The sequence below is a fragment of the Hippopotamus amphibius genome, chromosome X (genome assembly GCF_030028045.1).
Source record: "Hippopotamus amphibius kiboko isolate mHipAmp2 chromosome X, mHipAmp2.hap2, whole genome shotgun sequence".
NCBI lineage: Eukaryota > Metazoa > Chordata > Mammalia > Artiodactyla > Hippopotamidae > Hippopotamus > Hippopotamus amphibius.
Genome location: NC_080203.1, coordinates 63,082,071 through 63,108,873, shown reverse-complemented (window position 1 = coordinate 63,108,873; position 26,803 = coordinate 63,082,071). Strand labels below are relative to the sequence as shown.

General features: G+C 37.1%; 1 protein-coding gene and 1 non-coding gene across 2 annotated transcripts in view; one reads left to right on the top strand and one right to left on the bottom strand.

Annotated features, from left to right (window-relative positions):
• Window positions 1-26,803, top strand: part of DACH2 (dachshund family transcription factor 2) — a 632,298-nt gene that overhangs the window by 379,667 nt on the left and 225,828 nt on the right. The window contains exon 4 of the mRNA XM_057717620.1: window positions 17,058-17,189. Within this exon, the coding sequence (XP_057573603.1) occupies window positions 17,058-17,189 (132 nt within the window). The remainder of the gene's footprint in view (window positions 1-17,057; window positions 17,190-26,803) is intronic.
• On the bottom strand, window positions 7,353-7,455 carry LOC130842739 (U6 spliceosomal RNA). The gene has a single exon (XR_009050537.1). It is a non-coding gene; the product is annotated as a U6 spliceosomal RNA (small nuclear RNA).

Sequence of the window (26,803 nt, the reverse complement as noted above, 5' to 3'; positions counted from 1 at the left end):
TCATTTGCAAATATTTTCTCCCATTCTGAGGGTTGTCTTCTCATCTTGCTTATAGTTTCCTTTGCTGTGCATTAGCTTTTAAGTTTCATTAGGTCTCACTTGTTTATTTTTGTTTTTATTTCCATTACTCTAGGAGGTGGGTCAAAAAAGATCTTGCTGTGATTTATACCATAGAGTGTTCTTCCTATGTTTTCCTCTAGGAGTTTTATAGTGTCTAGCCTTACATTTAGGTCTTTAATCCATTTTGAGTTCATTTATGTGTATGGTGTTAGGGAGTGTTCTAATTTCATTCTTTTACGTGTAACTGTCCAGTTTTCTGAGCACCACTTATTGAAGAGACTTGTCTTTTCTCCATTGTTTGTCCCTGCCTCCTTTGCCATAGATTGGTTGACCATAGTTTATCTCTGGGCTTTCTATCCTGTTCCATTCATCTGTATTTCTGTGTTTGTGCCAGTACCATATTGCCTTGATTACAGTAGCTTTGTAGTATAGTCTGAAGTCAGTGAGTCTGTTTCCTCCAACTCCATTTTTTTTTCTCTCAAGATTGCTTTGGCTCTTCAGGGTCTTTTGTGTCTCGATACATATTTTAGGATATTTTGTTCTAGTTCTGTACAAAATGCCATTCGTAATTTTATAGGGATTGCATTGAATCTGTAGATTGCTTTGGGCAGTATAGTCATTTTCACAATGTTGATTCTTCCAATCCAAGGACATGGTATACCTCTCCATCTGTTTGTGTTGTCTTTGATTTCTTTCATTAGTGTATTATAGTTTTCTTAGTACAGGTCTTCTACCCACTTAGTCACGTTTATTCCTAGGTATTTTTTCTTTTAGTTGCAGTGGTGAATGGGATTGTTTCCTTAATTGCACTTTCTGATCTTTCACTGCTAGTGTATAGGAATGCAAGAGATTTCTGTGGATTAATTTTGTATCCTGCAACTTTTTCCAAATTCATTGATTAGCTCAAGTAGTTTACTGGTGGCATCTTCAGGATTTTCTATGTATAGTACCTTGTCATCTGCAAACAGTGACAGTTTTAGTTCTTCTTTTCCAATTTGGATTCCTTTTATTTCTTTTTCTTCTCTGATTGCTGTGGCAAGGACTTCCAAAAGTATGTTGAATAGTAGTGGCGAGAGAGGATATCCTAGTCTTGTTCCTGATCTTAGAGGGAATGCTTTCAGTTTTTGCCCACTGAGAATGATGTTTGCTGTGGGTTTGTGATATATGGCTTTTATTATGTTGAGGTAGGTTCCCTCTATGCCCACCTTCTGGAGAGTTTTTATCATAAATGGGTGTTGAATTTTTTCAAAAGCTTTTCCTGCATCTATTGAGATGATCATGTGGTTTTTATCCTTCAGTTTGTTAATATGGTGTATCACATTGATTGATTTGCATATAATGAAGAATCCTTGTATTCCAGGGATTAAACCCCCCTTGATCATGGTGTGTGATCATTTCTACTGTGCTGTTGGATTTTGTTTGCTAGAATTTTGTTGAGGATTTTTGCATCTAACTTCATCAGTGATATTGGTCTGTAATTTTCTTCTTTTTGTAGTATCTTTGTCTGGTTTTGGTATCAGGGTGATGGTGGCCTCATAAAATGAGTTTGGGAGTGTTCCTTCCTCTGCAATTTTTTGGAAAAGTTTGAGAAGGATGGGTGTTAGCTCTTCTCTAAATGTTTGGAAGAATTCACCTGTGAAGCCATCTGGTCCTGGACTTTTGTTTGTTGGAAGATTTTTAATCACAGTTTCAATTTCATTACTTGTGATTGGTCTGTTCATATTTTCTGTTTCTTCCTGATTCAGTCTTGGAAGGTTATACCTTTCTAAGAATTTGTCCTTTTCATCCAGGTTGTCCATTTTATTGGCATATAGTTGCTTGTAGTAGTCTCTGATGGTGCTTTTTATTTCTGCTGTGTCCTTTGCTTCTTCTTCTGTGTCATTTCTAATTTTATTGATTTGAGTCATCTCCCTCTTTTTCTGGATGAGTCTTGCTAGAGGTTTATCAATTTTATTTATCTTCTCAAAGAACCAGCTTTTCATTTTATTGATTTTTGCTATTGTTTTCTTTGTTTCTATTTCATTTATTTCTGCTCTGATCTTTATGATGTCTCTCCTTCTGCTAACTTTGGGTTTTATTTGCTCTTATTTCTGTAGTTTATTTAGGTATAAGGTTAGATTGTTTATTTGGGATTTTTCTTGTTTCTTGAGCTAGGATTGTATTGCTATAAACCTCCCTCTTAGAACTGCTTTTGCTGCATCCCATAGGTTTTGGACCATTGTGTTTTTGTTGTCATTTGTCTCTGGGTATTTTTTGATTTCCTCTTTGATTTCTTCAGTGATCTCTTGGTTATTTAGTAGTGTATCTTTTAGCCCCCATGTGTTTGTTTTTTTTTACAGTTTTTTTCCTGAAATTGATTTCTAATCTCATAGCATTGTGGTCAGAAAAGATGCTTGGCACGATTTCAATTTTCTTGAATTTACCAAGACTTGATTTGTGACCCAAAACGTGATCTATCCTGGACAGTGTTCCATGTGCACTTGAGAAGATGTAACCTACAGTTTTTGGATGTAATGTCCTGTAGATATCTATTAAATCTAGCTGGTTTATTGTGTCATTTAAAGCTTGTGTTTCCTTATTAATTTTCTGTCTGGATGATCTGTCCATTGGTGTAAGTGGGGTGTTAAAGTCCCCCACTGTGATTGTGTTACTGTCGATTTCCTCTTTCATAGTTGTTAGCATTTGCCTTATGGATTGTAGTGCTCCTATATTGGGTGCATATATATTTAAAATAGTTATCTCCTCTTCTTTGGTTGATCCCTTGATCATAATGTAGTGTCCTTTCTTGTCTCTTGCAACATTTTTTATTTTAAATCTATTGCATCTGATATGAGTATCACTACTCTAGCTTTCTTTTGATTCCCATTTGCATGGAATATGTTTTTCCATCTCCTCACTTTCGGTTTGCATGTGTTCCTAGGTCTGCAGTGGGTCTCTTGTAGACAGCATATATGTGGGTCTTGTTTTTGTATCCAATCAGCCAGTTTGTGTCTTTTGGTTGGAGCATTTAGTCCATTTACATTCAAGGTAATTATCAATATGTATGTTCCTATTACCATTTTCTTAATTGTTCTGCTTTTCTTTTTGTAGGTCCTTTTCTTCTGTTGTGTTTCTCACTTAGAGATGTTCCTTTAGCATTTGTTGTAGGGCTGGCTTGGTGGTGCTGAATTCTGTTAGTTGTTTCTTGTCTGTAAAGCTTTTGATTTCTCCCTTGAATCTGAATGAGTACAATATTCTTGGTTGTAGGTTCTTCCCTTTCATCACTTTAAATATATCATGCCACTCCCTTCTGGCTTCCAGAGTTTCTGCTGTGAAATCAGCTGTTAACCTTATGGGAGTTCCCTTGTATGTTATTTGGCATTTTTCCCTTGTTGCTTAATAATTTTTCTTTGTCTTTAAATTTTGTCACTTTGACTACTCTATGTCTTAGTGTGTTACTCCTTGGGTTTATCCTGCCTGGAACTCTCTGAGCTTCCTGGATTTGGGTGGGTATTTCTTTCCCATGTTAGTGAAGTTTTTGACTATATTCTCTTCCAATATTTTCTCAGGTTCTTTCTGTCTCTCTTCTCCTTCTGGGACCCCTATTATGCGAATGTTGTGGCGTTTAACGTTGTCCCGGAGATCTCTTAGGCTGTCTTCAGTTCTTTTCACTCTTTTTATTTATTCTTTTCTACATCAGTGATTTTCACCATTTTGTCTTCCAGCTCACGTATTCACCACTCTGCCTCAGTTAATCTGCTATTGGTTCCTTCTAGTGTATTTTTCATTTCAGTTATTGTATTGCTTATCTCTGTTCTTTAATTCTTCTAGGTATATGTTAAAATTTTCTTGCATTTTTTGATTTTTGCATCCAGTCTTTTTTCAAAGTCCTGGATCATCTTCACTATCATTATTCTGAATTCTTTTCCTGGATGGTTGCCTATCGCCATTTAATTGTTTTTCTGGGGTTTTATCTTGTCCCTTCATCTGGTACAATATCCTGTGCTCTTTCATTTTTTCTATCTGTGGCTGTGATTTCCAGTTCCAAAGAATGAAATACTGCTGATACTGCTTGATACTGCTGTCTGCCCTCTTGTGGAGTAAGCTATCTAAGAGCCTTGTGCTTACTTCCCGATGGGAGGGACTGGTAGTAGGTAGGACTGGATGGGTGGAGCTCAGTAAAACTTTAATCCCCTTTGGTGGTCAGAACTCAGTAAAACTTTAATCCCTTGTCTGCCAATGAGTGGGGCTGCTTTCCCACCCTGTTGGTTGTTTGGCCTGAGGGGACTCCACACTGGAGCTTACAGGCTCTTTGGTGGGGCTAATGGAGGATTCTAGAAGGGCTTACACCAATGAGCTCTTCCCAGAACCCCTGTTGCCAGTATCGCTGTCCCCACAGTGAGCCACAGCTTCCCCCCATCTCTGCAGGCACCCCTCCAACACTAGCAGGTAGTTCTGGTTCAGTCTCCTATGGCATCACTGCTCCTGCCCCCTGGGTCCTGTTGCACACAGTACTTTTTGTGTGCCCTCCAAGAGTAGAGTCTCTGTTTCCCCCAGTCCTATGGAGGTCCTGGAATCAAATCCTGCTTGCTTTCAAAGTCTGATTCTCTGGGGATTCTTCCTCCCTTTGCTGGACCCCCAGGTTGGAATGCCTAACATGGGGCTCAGAGCCATCACGTTAGTGGGAGTACTTCTGCGGTATAATGATTTTCCAGTTTGTGAGTCGCCCACCCTGTGGTTATGGGATTTGATTTTATCACAATTGTGCCCCTCCTACCATTTCATTGCCGCTTCTCCCTTGTCTCTGGATGTCAGGTGTCTTTTTTGGTGAGTTCTAGTGTCTTTCTGCCTATGATTGTTTAGCAGTTATTTGTAATTTCGCTGCTCTTGCCAGAGGGAGTGAGCACACATCTTTCTACTCTGCCATCTTCAACTGTCTCGACTCATTGAAAGTTAACATGGGATTGAACCTCATATTTTTAAAGACTATTTTTAGAGCCGTTTTAGATTTACAACAAAATTGAGAGGAAGGAATAGAGAGTTCCTATATACCACCTACATTCACAAATGCATAGCCTCCCCTATTATCAATATCGCTCAACAGAATGGTACATTTTTTACTAAGTATAAATAAATACACCTACATTGACACAGCATTATAATCCAAAGTCTATAGTTTATCTTAGAGTTCATTCTTGGTGGTGTACATTCTGTGGGTTTGGGCAAATGTATAATGACATATATGCATTATTATGATATTATGCAGTATTTTCACTGCCCTAAAAATGCTGTGCTCTGCCTATTTGTCCCAGGACCCCACTCCCTACCCCTGTTGCATCCCTGGCAACCACTGATCTTTTTACTGTTTCAGTAATTTGCCTTTTTCAGAATGTCATATAATTGCAATCATACTGTATCATCTTCTAAGACTGGCTTCTTTCACTTAGTAATATGCATTTAAGGTTCCTCCATGTCTTTTCATGACTTGCTAACTCATTTGTTTTTAGTGCTAAATAATATTCCATTACCTGGATGTACTACATGTTATTTATCCATTTACCTACTGAAGTAGATCATGGCTGCTTACATGAACCTCATTTTTAAGACAGGAATATTGATTTTGAGAGAGGGTAAGGTGGCTCAGATAGGCATATAACTAGCTCTTATAGATAAATCCAGTTTTAATATACTGACATTCTGATTCCTCATGCAATATTTTTTACGTCATAATTTAAGCCAGAAGAGCACTCTCCTTGTGATTTTCTTAAGTCTTTTCCTGATGTTATATGTTACACCTTGATTATCATAAATATGCAGATTATCTTAAAATGCAGGTTTTTGTTTTTGTTTTTATAACCAATCAATGTTTCTAGATGTTTTGCTGGTTTTATTTTTTTATTTTTTTTTGGTTTTTATTTAAGTAGTATATAAATATTTAGGATCCAAATGTCATAATGTTGAATACAAATAACAAAGAATCATTGTAGTAGCTCTCTGGGCAACAGACCATGGCAGTGTGTGAGAACTACTATCTAGAAGAGTGGAGAATTTATTGCACAGTTGATTCTCTGGCACTTATAGCATATACAAGGGAAAACCCACTGCTTACAAGCCATGAGTGGCAGTGATCTGCAGGAAGCCAATTACCTTTCTGGAAGATGGGTTGTTACCAGTGTTTAATATTCTTGTGGTGGCAGTTTAATAACTTTTAATGAACACAAAATACATTTAAATTTTCATTAGCTGCTACAGAGAAGTTAGCACTGCAACTTAATTTTAGACCAAAATAGATTTTTAATTTGAGGCTAAGTTCCCATTTATTCTATTTCTAAAGGAAAATGGGTAGGAAGTTTTCTTCCTGAATTTGCCTTCTAAACAGAATATATTTTATTTATCTAATTTTGAAATGTGTTGCTGGTTTCCACACAGGCAAAACTGGCTTTCCAAAAAAACAGCAGGAATACAAGTCTTATAGTTGCAGTGAGCAGAACAAACCATGTAGAGAAAATGAAATTCCACAAAAATCACTGATCAGTTTCTTTATATCAATATCCTCAGTGAGAAGTCTTAAAGTATATCTTTCTAAACATCTTCTGATTACCTAAAATGCATATTTCAAAAATACATTTAGTAAATTGAATTTCCTTTCCAATCTGGAATCTAGCTGAAGTCAAACTTGATTTTTGTTATAAATTTGAACTTGGCTAGGTTTGTTTTTCTTTCTCTCTGATTAATTCTGTAAATGCTAATCTCTCCCATTTCTATTAATTGGTGATACCTGCTGCAGAGTAACACCAAATCATCTAAATGTAGGCTTCACTTTGATTGATTACTGCTATTCTTGATTTGTAAATCAAAATCAAATTGAGCTAATGGATCACTATTGTTTTTCAGCTTTCTTTTAAGAATGTGACTCTTTTCTGTGGCTGTCTGTTTATATAAATTAGTTATACTTCAGATGCTATATGTTTTATTGTATAATATGTATTCTTGTTGGTACCACTATTAGAATCAAACACATTTCAAAATAGAAATTAATTTTGGTTAACATGCTTGAACTGAAACTTAAATACTTTCTTTGAGCAACTATGGGAGAAAAATAGACACAAATCTGGTAGTATGCCAGAAGTTAATAATCTTTTTCTTCTTTTATATTCTTGTTATCAGTTTTTTATTTATAAGGGATCACTAACTTGACCAGATATGTTTTCTTTTGCTCTGATAAAATATACATAGTATAAAATTTACAACTTTAACAATACCATTCAGTGGCATTTAGTACAATGCATTCACATTGTTGTGTAACTATCACCAAAAATATGAAACACTTCACAAATTTGCATTTTAACCTTGTGCAGGGCCCATGATAATTTTCTCTGTTTTGTTCTAATTTTGGCATTTGAGCTACTGAAGCTAATACTCAAATACATTTTTTTAAAATGTCAAGAATATCTTTGAGACTAAGTAGAAAAAAATAAAATAAGTTGACTACTGAAACAGTATTCAAACTCATTTTGGTATGTGAACTATTAGCTTTTTTTAAAATTTATTTATTTATTAATTTTTTGGGGGTACACCAAGTTCAATCATCTGTTTTTATACACATATCCCCGTATTCCCTCCCTCCCTCGACTCCCCCCCCCACCCTCCCTTGAGACCCCCCCCACCCTCCCCGTCCCAGTCCTCTAAGGCATCTTCCATCCTCGAGTTGAACTCTATCAGCTTTTAATTATTTCTCTGGCTTATTTAAGTTGATAGGTATCTGAGAGGCCATATTTCATAGACTAGTAGGTAGGTTTCTTATTTGGTGGGATGATCTATTTGAAGAAAGCCTGCACTTGAGGATGGAAGGGCTTTGGAAGGAGGCTGCTGCAACTGTTCCTAGGTTTCTGCCTTCCTGGGCTAACTAGTTATGGGAACAGCTACTCTTGCCCTAATTTAAGGTATTTTGTCACCTTTAATCTATATCTAATGCACACTCTCTCCTAGACTTACAATGGCATTTGTTGGATGTGCCATTGCTGGTTTGAAAATCAGACCAATGGGAGATCATGTCTGCAAGGCCTTAGAAATTATCTTGACATGTCTATAATATTGTATAAAAATGCTCAAATAAGGTACCTAGAGATGTGTATAACCTACAAGAAGTTGTACATACTATTAGAAGAATTTTCATAGCTCAAATTTTTATAAATAAGAAATGGTCTATTGAGGGATACCAACAACATAGTTAGTAACCATCAGTGATTATGTTTAAAAACCTGGAACATTTCTAATTTAAAAAGATATCACCCAAAACAAGTATAACTGATGATTACTCAGTGAGATAGAAGTTAATTTTATGTAAACTGTGAAAATTCCTGATATATATCAATGTTATTGAATAGGTATTCCATGAAAATGAGTTCCATTATTCAAAAACTTTAGAAAATGTAGTGTAATGTTGTGGAAAATCACAGTAAATATTAGCATATTACAAGCTTTGAAAATGCCTGCATTAAAGAATCCTGGATCCAATGTACCTGAGTTTAAACCTCAGCTTCAAGGTTTATTAATTATGTGACATTACACATGTTTTTCAGTTTCTGTGATTCAGTTTCCTTATCTGAAAAATGGAAATAGTCATGGTACTTCCCTTTGAAGTTTTTTGTGAATATTAAATGAATAAATATGTAAAGAACTTATAAGTGTGTGGCATATGATAAGTGCTATATAAAGTTTGTTATTTTCAATCTAGTGTTGTCTCAGTTGGTTGTAGAACTGCCTTACTTTCCTCACCACCCCCCCTTTTTAAGAACAACTCTCTTTCAACATTTTATAGAACAAGCAGGCAAATGGAAAGTAATTTGGAAGATGTTGGTGTAGGTTCAATATGGTGTTTCTTTCTTGCTTTTAATCTTTTAACATTAGATGTAATTGGAGCATTTGAAGATATTATTAGACTTTCAAAGGCATTTAAAAATGCCTTTTATTCATTTTCGGAAGGGTCTACAGGAAAATAAGCAGTTGCTTGGCAACCTGGAATTTTGTTAGGCACTTCAGGCTATAGGACAGCAGTTTGCTCAGAGCAGCAGCCAGCCTTCTCCTGGTTTCCTGGTTTGGCTGCACTCTCTACTATGCTGTGCTGCTTGCCCTCTCAGCACTTACTTACTGATTGTCACTTTCCTGTCTCTGGCTCTATTCTGAATGGCAGGTTCACTGCCTTATTGTACATTCTCCAATCTGTTGTTTTTGTAGGACAAATTGAACTTTAGCAAAGATTGAGTGTGTGTTCTCTTCATATCTATCTGTGGTTCAACAAAGTGTGCAAACTACTCATGTCAATATAGCAGATTTCTAGTACCCACATCGTTTGATGGCTTTGCTAATGACTAGCCAAATACAGCTGCCTATTATTTTGAGAACTTCCCATACCTGTGTTTTGGCAACCTTTCCCTCATAGCCATAGAGCTGAACTGAATAGTTTTTAATTTTGTATCTATCCCTGAATAGTGATTCCTAAGTATCACTGTGATATTTGCTCTTCATTTGGGTAGTCTTTAACTACTTACATGTGGCTTCTCTATTCTTTCATTCTTCTATTCTTACATCTGTATGGCTTTCCCCTTAGTTGCATTCTAAATCTTTTATTAGAGTCCAAGTGTTTTTCCAAATAACAGAGTTCAGGGCATAAGCATCTCCTGAAAATGAACCAGAATACTACCTCTGAAAAGACTTACATTTACCCGGTTGATTTATAGGGAAGTTCAAAACTGTTTCCATTAGATTCAAATGTAGTATAATGCATTAACATTTCATACCACCAGATGTTTCATTATTCATGTTTTAGTGCATCATACTTGACCCAAAGTAGCTTTGAATGCAAATAACAAGCCAACACACAGTACTTGACTGGTAGAGTGAAATAATGTGGGAGATCTAAACTGCTTTTCATTTTTGGAGGGATATTATTAATGAAATATTTATTTAAATATAAAACCATGTTGCAGTGAACTGACCCACCATTTCATTTAATTAACTGTAAACCTCAAGATTTGATTACTCATAGTTCTCTTTTAGTTAATTTACTTATTTACAGTTTTGACACAAAAGATTTCAAACTAATATGAAGAGATGAACACAGTATAGCCAATTAGGAAACTATAAAATTGCCTTAATGTTTGTTCAATTATTGTTGAAAATCTAAATTCACATTTTCCCCTTGTAAATTTTACTACAAACCATGGATTTTTTTTCCCACAGCACTTCTAGTTTGAGGACTATAGATCACATAAAGTTATAAGCCTAATGTTGTTTACTAGTGAGAAAGGAGTGCAAGAAAAATTTTTCTTTAGAGCATGCAGAGATACTATCAATACAAAACCAGACGTATGAGAAAACTATACAATACAAAGTAAATCTAATCAGAATTATTGCTTCTTAAAGGACTGTAAAGACCATTTAGTCCAATTCCTTCATTTTGTGTATTTAGTAATCTGAAGCACTGAGAAGTTATATGATATGCTTTCTCCCTTGTCCTGGTCAGTGATTTATAATGCATCTCTTCAGACCCATTTTAGAGAGTTTTAAAGAAATTAAAATCAAGATTAAGAAGGTGGGATTTAGTGGACAAAGCATTCAGGGTACATGTCAGGAGACATGAGTTCTCATCCTAGCCTTACTGTCTGTGTTGTATTAATTCCCTCACTTTCCTCTCTAGGATTCAATTTTTCATTTCTAAAATGGAGGTGTTGGTTTAGATATTCATTAAAGTTCTTGTGACTTTTTTTTTTTTGAATTTTGTGATCAGCTTAAACTTGTCTTTTAAGCTCTTTATTGGAGTATAATTGCTTTACACTGCTGTGCCAGTTTCTGCTGTACAACAAAGTGAATCAACTGTATTTATACATATAGCCCCATATCCCCTCCCTCCCATGACTCCCTCCACCCTCCCTATCTCACCCCTCTAGTCATCATCAATCATCGAGTTGATCTCCTTGTGTTATGCCGCAGCTTCCCACTAGCTAGCTATTTTACATTTGGTGGTGTATATGTGTGAATGCTACTCTCTCACTTCGTCCCAGCTTCCCTTTCCCACCCCATCCCCCCTTCCCGTGTCCTCAAGTCCATTCTCTACATCTGTGTCTTTATTCTTCCTCTGCCACTGGGTTCATCAGTACCATTTTTTTTTTTTAGATTTCATACATATGTGTTAGCATATGGTATTTGTTTTTGTCTTTCTGGCTTACTTCACTCTGTGTGACAGTCTCTAGGTCTATCCACCTCATTACATATAGCTCCATTTCCTTCCGTTTTATGGCTGAGTAATATTCCATTGTATATATGTGCCACATCTTCTTTATCCATTCATCTGTTGATGGGCATTTAGGTTGCTTCCATGTCCTTGCTATTGTAAATAATGCTGCAGTGAACATTATGGTACATGTTTTATTTTTGGATTATGGTTTTCTCTGGGTATATGCCCAGTAGTGGGATTGCTGAGTCATAGGATAGTCCATTTTTAGTTTTTTGAGGAACCTCCAAACTGTTTTCCATAGTGGCTGTACCAACTTACATTCCCACCAACAGTGCAAGAGGGTTCCCTTTTCTCCACACCCTCTTCAGCATTTATTGTTCCTAGATTTATTTATGATGGCCACTCTGAATGGTGTGAGGTGATACCTCATTGTGGTTTTGATTTGCAATTCTCTAATGATTAGTGATGTTGATTGAGCATCTTTTCATGTGTTTGTTGGCCATCTGTATGTCTTCTTTGGAGAAATGTCTGTTTAGGTCTTCCTCCTGTTTTTGGATGAGGTTGTTTGCTTTTTTTGATGTTGAGCTGCATGAGCTGCTTATATATTTTAGAGATTAATCCTTTGTCACTTGCTTCATTGGCAAATATTTTCTCCCACTCTGAGGGTTGTTTTTCCATCATATTTATGGTTTCCTTTGCTGTGCAAAAGCTTTTAAGTTTCATTAGGTCCCATTTATTTATTTTTGTTTTTATTTCTTTTACTCTAGGAGGTGGGCCAAGAAAGATCTTGCTGTCAGTTATGTCACAGAGTGTTCTATATTTTCCTCTAAGAATTTTATAGTGTCAGGCTTTACATTTGATTCTTTAAATCCATCTTGAGTTTATTTTTTGTGTATGGTGTTAGGAAATGTTCTAAATTCATTCTTTTACAAGTAGCTGTCCAGTTTTCCCAGCACTACTTATTGAAGATAACGTCAAAAAATGTTTGTATATTGTTGCCTCCTTTGTTGAAGAGAAGGTGTGCCTTTTAAGAACTTTTTTCACCACTCTAAGTCTGAAGTTGGAGCTTGTATACTTACAAACAATAATAATCACACACACACAAACGTGTGCACATGTGCATGCACATGGAATTATGATATGTTGGACACTTTCATACTGTTATGTTGAATTTTAGATTAGGAAGTGGATGGAAATGATCATAAAGGGTGTACATTATGACTTGGTCAATAATTTTAGGGACTAGACATGAGCCAATTATAAACATAGGTGAACAAGAATGAAAGGTTCTAAGGTTACAGAAGTAAATGTGCAAGTATTAGAAAATGCAGAAGGTGAATATTTTCCAAGTAACACTGAGTCTCTGCCTTACCAAATCATTTTCAATCAGTTAAATATATGTAATTTGAACATAATGTAAAAGTTACCATTTTCAAATCCAGTCACTGAAAAAGACAACTTTTATGCTTCTAGATGTTTATGTAGATATTTACCTGTAATTTTAGCACTTTCATTTTTAAAGGCATGTTTCATTCTCATTAAAATTACCATTTTCTACTTGTCTAACATGAGCTGGAATTCTGGTCCCCAAGTAAAATTTTAACTCAGCAGCTCCTAAATCAGCTTGCTTCTTTTATGTGCTATTCCAAGGCTGCATTCTGAAAGTTAGTGCCAGGAGCTAATTTGCTGCTTTAAATCCATCATAGCCACATCCTGAGGTTAAGAATTTAACTGAACAGTCGAATAAAAGGATAAGTTTCTAATGAAATATCACATAAACCATAACATCTTTTCCACTGCTTTCCATGTGTTTGATTGTGGTTTTCCCGGAAGACAGATATTCAGATGCTGTACTGAAGACTGAACAAATAGGATTTAAGTTTTCATGTTTAAAGTCAATGCAATATGGACCATGAGGCAATACAAAACATGAGGTAGAGGCTAGGCCTCTAAACTTCAAATCAAATATAAGGAGATTTAAAAATATAAGCAATAATAAAAGACTGTATGTGACAAGAGGATCACATCCCTTTAGAGATTTTCATTACTTCATGTTTGAAATACTTCAGTACTTAAACAAATACATCTAGATCCCATCAGGAAACTTGAGTTTTGCTTCATATTTTCCCCTAAATAACTTTTTATGACATTCTGTGAGATTGTTTCCTCAGCTTCAAAATGAAGAGATTGAACTAGATGGCTCCTAAATATTTTTGTAGTGCTATTATACTATGATTCTTTACCACCTTAATATTACTTTCTGAATTTGTTCACTGATTTTTTTTCTTCGATGTTATTATACAGATAGCATTTATTTGAAAGAATGCATAGATATTGGAACTTATCTTTCTTATGAATTAAAATTATGAGGGGACTCTTGCTCGTTAATTCTTCGTGTCTTTGTATTAAACACACATTTTACCTAGAATTTCTTGTCTGTATTTTGTCAGCTTTTATTTTTCACAGAGTGAGAATCCATATATTGTTCACAAAAATCCACTACTTATACTACCAATAATGAAACAACCAGTAATTCAATAATTATTATAATCAAGATCCAGTTCAGGGACTTCCTAGGTGGTGCAATGGTTAAGAATCTGCCTGCCAATGCAGGGGACACGGGTTTGATCCCTGCTCCGGGAAGATCCCACAAGCCATGGAGAAACTAAGCCTGTGTGCCACAACTACTGAGCCTGCACTCTAGAGCCCGTGAGCCACAACTATTGAGCCTGTGTGCCGAAACTACTGAAGCCTGTGCGCTTAGAGCTTGTGCTCTGCAACAAGAGAAGCGACCACAATGAGGAGCCTGCACACCAAAATGAAGAGTAGCCCCCCACCACAAGGAGGAGTAGACCCCCCCCCCCACTCACCGCAATTAGAGAAAGCCTGTGCACAGGAAGGAAGACCCAACACAGCCAATAAATAAATAAATTTATTTTTTAAAAAAAAGATCCAGTTCTGAATTGCTAGTCAGGGGAGCTGATATAAATTTTGGAAACTTTTCTTGATACATTTTTAGTTTTGAGGCCCTCAGCCCTAGCAGTCCTAGACAGGATCCCTTTTCAAAAATCATTGCCATCATATTTTCTGCCTTGGATTTTGGACAGGCCAGTTTGAGTGGTTGGAATTCAGTAATGCTAAATATGGCAAGAAAATCTCTGGGACTATCTAGAAAATGCACAACTGTATACCATCATTTCAGAGATTAAAGCAATTTTCTTTCAGATCCTTTCTTGGCCATGATTCTTAGCCAAGCTAATGTGGTGAAAAGTTTGCTTCATTTTGTGCTTTCCATGTATTGTAAAAATTGCAGAGTGGCAAAATAGAACCTCAGTGATTCCACCAAACATAGACAGTTAGATGTTCTAGGCCATATTTACTTTCCCTTACACCTTTGATAAGGATTCACCCTGTTCCGTAGAATCAGATTTTTCTAATAGGAGTGGTTATATATATATATATATATATACACACACACACATATATATATTTAATTGGGTTATAGTTGCTTTACAATGTTGTGCTAGCTTCTGCTGCACAGCGAAGTGAACCAGCCATATGTATACACATATCCCCTCCTTTTTGGATTTCCTTCCCATTTAGGTCACAACAGAGCACTGAGTAGACTTCTCTGTGCTATACAGCAGGTCCTCACTGGTTATCTATTTTATACATAGTAGTGTATATATGTCAACCCCAACCTCCCAATTCATCCCACCACTTTTACCGCCTGGTGTCCACAGGTTTGTTCTCTACATCTATGTCTCTAATTCTGCTTTGCAAATAAGTTCATCTGTACCATTTTTCTAGCTTCCACATATGTGTTAACATACGATATTTGTTTTTCTCTTTCTGGCTCACTTCACTCTGTATGACAGTCTCTAGGTCCATCCATGTCTCTGCAAATGACCCAATTTCATTCCTTTTTATGGCTAATATTCCATTGTATATATGTTCCATGTCTTCTTTATCCATTCATCTCTCGATGAATAATATCCTTTAACAAAATAATTTTCAAATTCTGTAAAAACTTCATCTTACAATGGACACTTTTAAAATTTGAAAAAAAAAGCATTAAACATGGGTCCAATTCCTAATTCAAAACACAGAGAAAACAAAGAGTGTGATATGAAAATTGTTTGAGAAATTTCAAAACTCTTGCTAATGTGCTCTGGTGTGTGTTTAAGAGCTCTGGACAGTTGTTTTAAACAGAAGTCACCATGCATAAATCCATCTAAAATAACATTGTCGAAGGAAGCACTCTGAAATGCTAGAAGGAACCATTTTCTAGTGAATATCCTTGTTGGCACGTCTGCTAAAGAATGGCCTATCTTCCTTGTTAGAGTTACACTAGAAAGAAGAGTTAAGGGGAGAGAACACTTAAAATAGTATTTATACCCTTTTACTGGCCTCCTTCTTATATACTGAGGGACCAAATAAATTAAAACATGGCAGGCCACCTCTGAATGTGTGCCAGCCCCTATAGTACAATTACATTCTTTTCTTTAATATAAGGCAATTTTTAAACTCTATATACTGGTACAAAGAGGTAGGAATAAAAAACCCAAAGATAAAATATGAATGCTTAAGTTTGAAATTCTTCCTCCTAGGAAGTCTATGTCAGGCAAAGCCATAGAAATATATCAGGAAATAGATACTAAAAATAGATCAATCCATAGTCCACCAATGCTCTCCAAAACGTCTAGTGAATTCAACGAAATCATTTTTAGATAGTATCAAAATCCCTAACCATCTACTGGTGCACTGGTGCCATGGGCCAAAAAGAAAAAAAAATCTGGCAGATTTAAAAGAGTATTTTACAATTCAGTGAAACCCATTCTCCCCTGCAACTGCAAATCAAAGAAAAGAAGGCATGTATTGGTTGTTGCAAGAGTGTGGAAGTTCCCTAATAAACTAAAAATAAAACTAACATATGACCCAGCAATCCCACTACTGGGCATATGCCCTGAGAAAACCATAATTCAAAAAACATGTACCCCAATGTTCACTGCATCACTATTTACAATAGCCAGAACATGGAAGCAACCTAAATGTCCATTGAGAGATGAATGGATAAAGAAGACATGGAACATATATACAATGGAATATTAGCCATAAAAAGGAATGAAATTGGGTCATTTGCAGAGACATGGATGGACCTAGAGACTGTCATACAGAGTGAAGTGAGCCAGAAAGAGAAAAACAAATATCGTATGTTAACACATATGTGGAAGCTAGAAAAATGGTACAGATGAACTTATTTGCAAAGCAGAATTAGAGACATAGATGTAGAGAACAAACCTGTGGACACCAGGCGGTAAAAGTGGTGGGATGAATTGGGAGGTTGGGGTTGACATATATACACTACTATGTATAAAATAGATAACCAGTGAGGACCTGCTGTATAGCACAGAGAAGTCTACTCAGTGCTCTGTTGTGACCTAAATGGGAAGGAAATCCAAAAAGGAGGGGATATGTGTATACATATGGCTGGTTCACTTCGCTGTGCAGCAGAAGCTAGCACAACATTGTAAAGCAACTATACCCCAATTAAAGAAATGATAATTATGACATAATAGAGGTGTTACGTACCACTGTTGTGATAATCATATTGTAATATATAAGTGTATCAAATCAACACTTTGTACACCTCAAACTTATGCAATGCTTGGGTTTACTTTTGGCTTGTGCTATGTAGCATAGGCCTGTTAAAGAAATGCATGCAGTTTTCATTTACATTAAGAAATGGTCCCTGTTTTAAAAGGAATGGTTCTGGTTTTAGGTATAACAGCTGCAGCAATGGCTGAGGCGATGAAGCTACAGAAGATGAAGCTTATGGCTATGAACACTCTTCAGGGAAATGGAAGCCAAAATGGGACTGAATCAGACCCTGATGATCTTAATTCTAATACAGGTGAGTCTCTTCACGAATCCAAGGCAGGTGACTCTCATTGATTTATTCTGGGATGGGAGAGAGGCAGGCTCAGGGGAGAAGAAATAATAATATGTATACTTTAATTATAAGCAGTTAGTACAAAGGGAGGCTTAACCCTACCTTTAATTTGTACATTGAAATTAGAAGACTATCATGGGTCAGAATCCCATTTCAGGAAACATTGAGTTATCTCCATTGTTTTGTTTTGGTGGGGTTAAATTCTAATTTTTATAGGGCTAGCTATTGCACCTTTTGCTTACTAAAAGTTGCCTCCTTCAGTTTCACCTCAGGCTCCTTACATCATTTTTATCTAAATAATTTACCACTGAAATGCAGTTCTGAGAATCCACCTTTGCGTTCAAGCTGGAATACCACCTCCTTAGATAAGTGAGGGTGCTGGGAGACTAGAGGCATTATTGTCAGGGGCTAAAGAAAAGAGGTAGAACAAGAAGAAAGCAAATAAAAAAAGATGGAAAAAAGGGAAACAAGAGAAAGATGCCTGTGAAGTGGAATATCCCCTCCCTTCTTAGTAATTGGTTTTTCTACTTTACCCTATGATAACTGTACCTTGACTTTGATCATAAGATCACCCCTGAGACCTCTTTTGGAAGTAGGTGGGACTATAACTATCAATATAAGTGAATGGATAAATAAATAGGTAGATAAATAAACAAACAAATAAATAAAGTGTAATTTTAGTGGGGAATAATAAGGGGCAACCAAGGATGGTCTTAGGAGCCACAGTCTTCCAATCTGCTTTTGCAGTTAAATTCAATATAATGTGATAGGCAAATAGGTAGCAGCCTTTTCTCTCTTCTTTTAGGCTTCTAGAATTCAAGCATGGTGGGACTTTATTTTGGAGGGAAAAGGAAAGAGGAATTAGAGAAATTATTGAATCAAATCAGTATGATAAACTCATTTAAAATTGAAGTGTTCATGGTGAATTATAGAGTGAGAATTGATCTTCAACCAGTGCTCACAGTGGGGAATAAATGGAAACATGCTCAGTTTTGCATTGTGTAAGTTTGAGGTGTACAAAGTGTTGATTTGATACACTTATATATTACAATATGATTATCACAATAGTGGTATGTAACACCTCTATTATGTCATAATTATCATTTCTTTTCTGTAGTGATAAATTTCAAGATTGAGTCTCTTAGCAACTTTCAAGTATCCAATGGATGCTAACCACGATGTTGTACATTAGATCCCCAGAACTTATTCATCTTCTATCTCTCATGTTAACTCATTTATTTCTTACCAAATTTTTGGATTAAAGGGAATTTTCAGTATTCCCATTTTTGCAGATTTAGAAGCAGAGGCACAGAGTGTTTCAGCTTTGCCCATAATCACAAAGCTAGTAAGTGGCAGAGCTAAGTTTCAATCCCATATATGCTTGAGTCCAAAGTGTTTACTCTTTTCACATTCTTCCTCTACTTCAATGTTGTTTTGTAACAGGAATTTTATTTTATTTAACCTCTGGAATAAAGATGTTTTTATGATCAGGATACAGTGATAAAACTTATGATCAATTTCCTAGTCCTAATGCCTCTCTTAACTGATACTGGCTTTAAAATTTTTCAGTGTCTTAGAGGTGACCAACATTTTACAGGAAGCCGCTTGTAAATAAAAATAATTTTTTGTACCAATAAAAATTAGTAGAATCTCAAGGAATAATTTCCGACAATTTTTTCTCAGGTACAACAGTTTCTGAGAAAGTTTCTATAAAACTTCTATGTTGTTTCTTTGTAACAAGACAACATAAAACATTTTGAGAGATATACTAGTTACCTAATTTCTAACTTAGTAAATAGTTAATTTTCCTGGTTAACTATAATCTGGCTTAACTCCAGGTATCCACAATTGTGAAAAAAGAAAGTATTAGGTTTCCATCTATGTATGTTATACTTGATATTATAGAAATGGAATTAGAGTAGTCACTGTGCTTGACTGTGCAGAGAATGCAATTTATCCTTATTGTGATGTAATGAAGGTAAGCAGATAAAGAATAATAGTGATGATAATAATAATAACACATAGGTAAATGAAGAGATCCCTGAGGTTTTTCAAAGCCCATAAATGAACACTATTGTCATGTGTGCACCTGCACACAAGATCCTGTTACCAAGAGACATCCCCTCATCCATAACTTCCCCCTGTGGGGGAGAAGGAGAGCAGGTGGACCTCAGAAACCTTTGCCACCAAGGACATCCACAGCCTTACTTGCCAGAAATCCTCAGTCTTTGCCAATGGTCATCTCAGCTGATGGAGCTGCATGAAGTGAACACTACTGTGGCTTTCATGTCCCCAGATGTGGAGCTGCCACTGTAACCCCAAAAAGCCAGAACTGCCATGCCCCATCCAGCTGAAGTTCTTGCACCCACTTGCAGGTGAAGGTTTTTCCCCACTGAAGTGAGAGTCCATAAAGTCTGAAAGAGGTAGTTGCTGTCCCAAATGTGCAGACAGCAATGCAAGACTACATGGAACATGAAAAATAAAGAAAACATACCACCACCAAAGGAACACAACTATTTTCCAGTAACTGGCTCCAGAAAAATGGAGATCTATGAATTGCCTGACAAGGAATCCAAATAATTGTTTTCAAGAAGCTCAGTGAACTACAATATAAGACAATTAACTCATTGAAATCAGGAAAACAATACATGAACAAAACAAGAAGTTTGGATTAGGGGAAAAAAATGGTGGAGGAGTAAGACATGGAGATCACATTCCTCCCCACAAATACATCAAGAAAACATCTACTTGTGTAAAAGCTCCTAGTGGACACCTTCCGAATGCTGGCACGGGACTTCAGACCTCCAGAAAGGCAAGAAAATTCCCACATAACTGGGTAACACAAAAGAAAAAGCATAAAAAAGAGATAAAGGAATCCCGAAGAGATGTGCCCCTCTGGGAGGGAGCTGTGAAGGGGGGAAAGCTTCTACACACTGGGAAGCCTCATCAATGGCGGTGATGGATAAGGGGAGCTTTGGAGCCCCCAGAGGAGAGAGCAACAACAGGTGTGAGGCAGAGGGGAAAGATTCCCACACTGAAGATTCAGGCAGCACTCCCCAGCCATCTCTGGTCTGCTCACCTTTAGCGGCGGTGGGGGCTGGAAACCAAGGGTTAGGCTTCGGAGAACAGACATGAGGGAGAGAACTGCGTCTGGCTGTGAGAAAACAGCCTGGGGGGAAGGTGCACCATAGCTAGCTGGGAGGGAGTTTGGGGGAGAGCCTGGGCCTGACTGAGAGGCAGGAGACCTTTGTTTTGGGGTGCTCAAGAGGAGCTTGCAGCTCCATGAACTCATAGGCTGCAGAGCGGCACCTGTGCTACCACCACCCATGGCCCGCGGCTGCTAAATCAAAACACAGAGACTGTCACCACCACTGTGCCCGCCACTGTTGCCATCGCTGCCAAGGGCCCTGCATGTAGGGCAGGCCATTGGCCACATCCTCCCAGTGGCAGGTGCAGCCCGCCAGCACTGAGGATCCTGCATTCAGGACCAGCTTCTCTGGGGGAGCTCATGGCACACCTCAGGCTCACATCTGCTGCTGCAAGAAATTCTGCAAAATTCAATTAGACTGCCATACCCCTGCCTTCCTCCCACCAGAATTTGCAAGTGAGCCCCAATCACCCTGTTTCACTCCCTCTTGCCTGGGCAGGGAACCAACTCCTGAGAGGAGCCCACATGCAAAGAAGGGACCAAAACCAAAACTGATACCTGAGGACTATAGGACCAAAGAAGAGAAAGCGAAACAGCTGCAGGTGGAGCAGATTTAATACCCACAGTAGGCTTGATAGACTGCATCTGTGGATCACCTGAATAGGTGAGCGTTTCTACAATAGAAGCTGTAGACTTAGAGGGCAACTGTGGTCCGTGGGGGCAAATACATGCAGGACTAATACCAGATTACAATCTGAGCTCTCCACAGTCCTCCACACATCAGGCCCAGAGACTTACCTAGAAGTAAGGGAGGACTTTCTGTGCAAGTGTACACATTTCCTTGTGTGATTTTGACTGTTTAGAGTTGCTTTTCCCACTTGTCTTGGGGATTAGTCTGTCCTTTCCCTTTCTTCCTTTTTTTTTTTTCTCTCTTTCTACCTCATTTTGCTCAATTCTGTGCAGCTTCAAGGGGCTTGGTGCCCCAGCCGGGGGTCAGACCTGGACCTCTGAGGCAGCAGAGCTGAGTCCAGGATGTTGGACCACCAGAGGACTCCAGACCCCATGGAATATTAATAAGCAAGTGCTCTACCAGAGGTTTCATTCTCAACACTAAGATCCAAATCCAGCCAAAGGCCAGCAAGCTCCAGTGCTGGATACCTCAAGCCAAACAACTAGCAAGAGAGGAACATAACCCTGCCCATTAGCAGACAGACAGCCTACAATCATACTAAGCCCACAGACACACCCAAACACAACAGACGTGGCCCTGCACAACAGAAGGATAAGATCCAGCTCCACACACAAGAACACAGGAACCAGTCCCCCCCACCAAGAAGCCTACACAACCCACGGGACCATACTCCCCACTGGGGACAGACACGAGAGTTAAAAGAACTACAACTTTGCAGCCTAAGGAAAGAAGACCCTAAACACAGTAAGTTGAACAAAATGAGAAAACAGAGAGAGATGCGGCTGGTGAAGGAACAAGGTAAAACTCCACAAAACCTGGCAAATGAAGAATGAGATAGCCAGTCTACATGAAAAGAATTCAGAATAATGATAGTAAAGATGATAAAAGATTTCAGAAAGTGTATTGAGGCACAGATGGAGCAACTGAAAGAAATGTTGAAAAAAGAGCTGGAAGACCTAAGAGCAAACAAACAGTGATGAACAACACAATAACTGAATTAAAAATACTCTAGAAGGAATGCAGAGCAGAATAACTGAGACAGAAGACCAGATAATTACCTGGAAGATAGAATTGTGGAAATAACTCACACAGAGCAGAATGAAGAAAAAGGAATGAAAAGCATTGAGGACAGCCTCAGAGATTTATGGGACAACATTAAATGTACCAACATTTGAATTATATGGGTTCCAGAAGAAGAAAAGACAAAGAAAGGGTCTGAGAAAATATGTGAGGAGATTGTAGTGGAAAACTTCCTCAGCATGGGAAAGGAAATAGTAAATTAAGCCAAAGAAATGCAAAGAGTCCCATATAGAATAAACCCAAGGAGACATTAATATGTACACCGAGGTGCATATTAATCAAACTAATGACAATTAAATACAAAGAAAAGACATTAAAAGCAGCAAGAGAAAAACAACACATAACATGTAAGGGAAAACCCATAAGGATAACAGCTGATTTTCTGCAGAAATTCTGCAGGCCAGAAGGGAGTGGCAGGATATACTGAAAATCTTGAAAGAGAAAAACATGCACCCAAGAATACCCAGCAAGAATCTCATTAAGATTCAATGGAGCAATCAAAACTTTGCAAGGAAGCAAAATTTAAGAGAATTCAGCACCACAAAACCAGCCTTACAACAATTGCTTAAGGAAATTCTCTAGGCAGAAGAGACTAGAGAAGAAAAAGAGCAACAAAAACAAACCCAAAACAATTAAGAAAATGGTAATAGGAACATACATGTCAATAACTACCTTAAATGTAAATAGATTAAATGTTCCAACCAAAAAACACAGACTGGCTGAATGGAAACAAAAAAAGACCCTTACGTATGCTGTCTACAAGAATCTCACTTCAGACCTAGGGACACATACGGACTGAAAGTAAGGGGATGGAAAAAGAAATTCCATGCAAATGGAAGGCAAAAGAAAGCTGGAGAAGCAACACTCATATCAGACAAATGAGACCTTAAAGTAAAGACTATTATAAGAGATAAGGAAGGACACTGCATAATGATCAAGTGATCCATCCAAGAAGAAGATACAACAATTGTAAATATCTATGCACCCAACATGGGAGCACCTCAATACATAAGGCAAATGCTAACAGCCATAAAAGGGAAAATCGACAGTAACACACTAATAGTAGGAGATTTTAACACCCCACTTACATCAATGGACAGATCATCCAAACAGAAAAAAAATAAGGACACACAAGGTTTAAACTACATATTAGACAACCTCAACTTAATTGATATTTATAGGACATTCCATCCAAAATCTACGGAATACATTTTCTTCTCAAGTGCACATGGAACATTCTCCAGCATAGATCACATCTTGGGTCACAAATCATGCCTTGGTAAATTCAAGAAAATTGAAATCATATGAAGCATCTTCTCAGACCAAAATGCCATGAGATCAGATATCAATTACAGGAAAAAAAACTGTAAAAAATACAAACACATGGAAGCTAAAGTGTATGTTATTAAACAACCAAGAAGTCACTGAAGAAATCAAAGAGGAAATAAAAAAATACCTAGAAACAAATGAAAATGAAAACATTACAACCCAAAACCTATTGGACACAGCAAAAGCACTTCTAAGAGAGAAGTTTATAGCAATACAATCCTAAGTCAAGAAACAAGAAAAATCTTGAATAAACAACTTAACCTTACACCTAAAACAATTAGGGAAAGAAGAACAAGGAAACCCCAAAGTGAGCAGTGAGAAAGAAATCATAAAGATCAGATCAGAAATACATGAAAAAGAAATGAAACGATAGCAAAGATCAATAAGACTAAAACTGGTTCTTTGAGAAGATAAACAAAATTGATAAACCATTAGCCACACTCATCAGGAAAAAAAAGAAGACACAAATCAACAGAATTAGAAATGAAAGAGGAAAAGTAACAACTGACACCACAGAAATACAAAATATCATGAGCGACTACTACAAGCAACTATATGCCAATGAATTGGGTAACCTGGAAGAAATGGATAAATTCTTAGAAGGGTTCAATCTTCCAAGACTGAACCAGGAAGAAATAGAAAATATGAACAGACCAATTTACAAGCACTGAAATTGAGATTGTGATTAAAAATCTCCCCAAAAACAAAAGCCCAGGGCCAGAGGGCTTCACAGGTGAATTCTATCAAACATTTAGAGAAGAGCTACCACCTATCCTTCTCAAAGTCTTCCAAAATATCACAGAAGGAGGAATACTCCCACACTCATTCTACGAGGCCACCATCACCCTGTTACCAAAACCAGAAAAAGATGTCACAAAAAAAGAAAATTACAGGCCAATATCACTGATGAATATAGATGCAAAAATCCTCAACCAAATACTAGCCAACAGACTCCAACAGCACATTAAAAAGATCATACACCATGATCAAGTGGAGTTTATCCCTGGAATGTAAGGATTTTTCAATATACGCAAATCAATCAACGTGATACATCATATTAACAAGCTGAAGGATAAAAACCATATAATCATCTCAATAGATGCAGAAAACTCTTTTGACAAAGTTCAACATCCATTTATGATAAAAACTCTCCAGAAAGTGGGCATAGAAGGAAGTTACCTCAACTTAATAAAAGCCATATATGACAAACCAAGAGCCAACATCATTCTCAATGGTGAAAAACTGAAAGGATTCCTTCTAAGGACAGGAACAAGAAAAGGGTGCCCACTTTCACCACTATCATTCAACATAGTTTTGGAAGTTTTAGCCACAGCGATCAGAGAAGAAAATGAAATAAAAAGAATCAAAATTGGAAAAGAAGAAGCAAAATTGCTGCTCTTTGCAGATGACATGATATTGTACATAGAATGCCCTAAAGAAGCTACCAGAAAACTGGTAGCACTAATGGATGAATTTAGTAAGGTAGCAGGATATAAAATTAATGCACAGAAATCTCTTGCATTCCTATTCACTTAAAAAAAAAAAAAAAAAGAGCAGAAAGAGAAATTAAGGAAACTCTCTCATTTACCATTGCAAAAAAAGAATAAAATACCTAGGAATAAACCTGCCTAAACCTGTATGCAGAAAAGTAATGCACTGATGAAAGAAATCAAAGATGATACAAGCAGTTGGAGGAACATATCATGTTCTTGGAATGGAAGAATCAACGTTGTGAAAATGAATATCCTACCCAAAGCAATTTACATATTCAATGCAATCCCTATCAAATTTTCAATGGCATTTTTCACAGAAGTAGAGGAAGACATTTTACGATTTGTATGTAAATGCAAAAGACCCCAAACAGCCAAAGCAATCTTGAGACGGAAAGGCGGAGTTGGTGGAATCAGGTTCCCTGACTTCAAACTATATTACAAGTCTACAGGGATCAAGACAATATGGTACTGGCACAAAAACAGAAATATAGATCAATGGAACACAATTGTGAGCCCAGAGATAAACCCACACACATATGGGCACCTTATCTTTGACAAAGTAGGCAAGAATATACAATGGAGAAAAGACAGCCTTTTCAATATGTGGTGCTGGGAAAGTTGGACAGCTACATGTAAAAGAATGAAATTAGAACATTTCCTAACACCATACACAAAAATAAACTCCAAATGGATTAAAGACCTAAGTGGATGGCCAGACACTATAAAACTCTTAGAGGAAAATATAGGCAGAACACTCTATGACATACATCAAAGCAAGATCCTTTTTGACCCACCTCCTAGAATAATGGAAATAAAATGAAAAATAAACAAATAGAACCTAATGAAACTTAAAAGCTTTTGCACAGCAAAAGATACCATAAACAAGACAAAAAGACATCCCTCAGAATGGGAGAATATACTTGCCAATGAAGCAACTGACAGAGGATAATCTCCAAAATATACAAGCAGCTCATACAGCTTAATACCAAAAAAGCTTATAACACAATCCAACAATGGGTGGAAGACCTAAATAGACATTTCTCCAAAGAAGACATTCAGATGGCCAACAAACACATGAAAAGATGCTCAACATCACTAATTGTTAGAGAAATGCAAGTTAAAGCCACAATGAGGTATCACCTCACAGTGGTCAGAATAGCCATGATCAAAAAATCTAGGATCATTAAATGCTGGAGAGTGTGCAGAGAAAAGGGAACCCTCCTGCACTGTTGGGGGGAAGGTAAATTGGTATAGTCACTATGGAAAACAGTATGGAGGTTCCTTAAAAAACTAAAAATAGAACTGCCATATGACCCAGCAATCCCACTGCTGGGCATATATCCAGAGAAAACCATAATCCAAAAAGAAACATGTACCACAATATTCATTGCAGCACTATTTACAATAGTTAGGACATGGAATCAACCTAAATGCCCATCAACAGATGAATGGATCAAGAAGATGTGGCACATATATACAATGGAATATTACTCAGCCATAAAGAAGAATGAAATTGAGTTATTTGTAATGAGGTGGATGGACCTAGAGTTTGTCATACAGAGTGAAGTAAGCCAGAAAGACAAAAACAAATACCATATATTTACTCATATATATGGAATCTATAAAAATGGTACTGATGAAGCCAGTGACAGGGCAAGAACAAAGATGCAGATCTAGAGAATGAACTTGAGGACACTGGGTGGGTGTGGGGGCAAAGGGAAGCTGGGTTGAAGTGAGAAAGAAGCATTGACATATATATACTACCAAGTGTAAAATAAATACCTAGTGGGAAGTTGCTGCATGACATAGAGAGATCAACTTGATGATGGGTGAT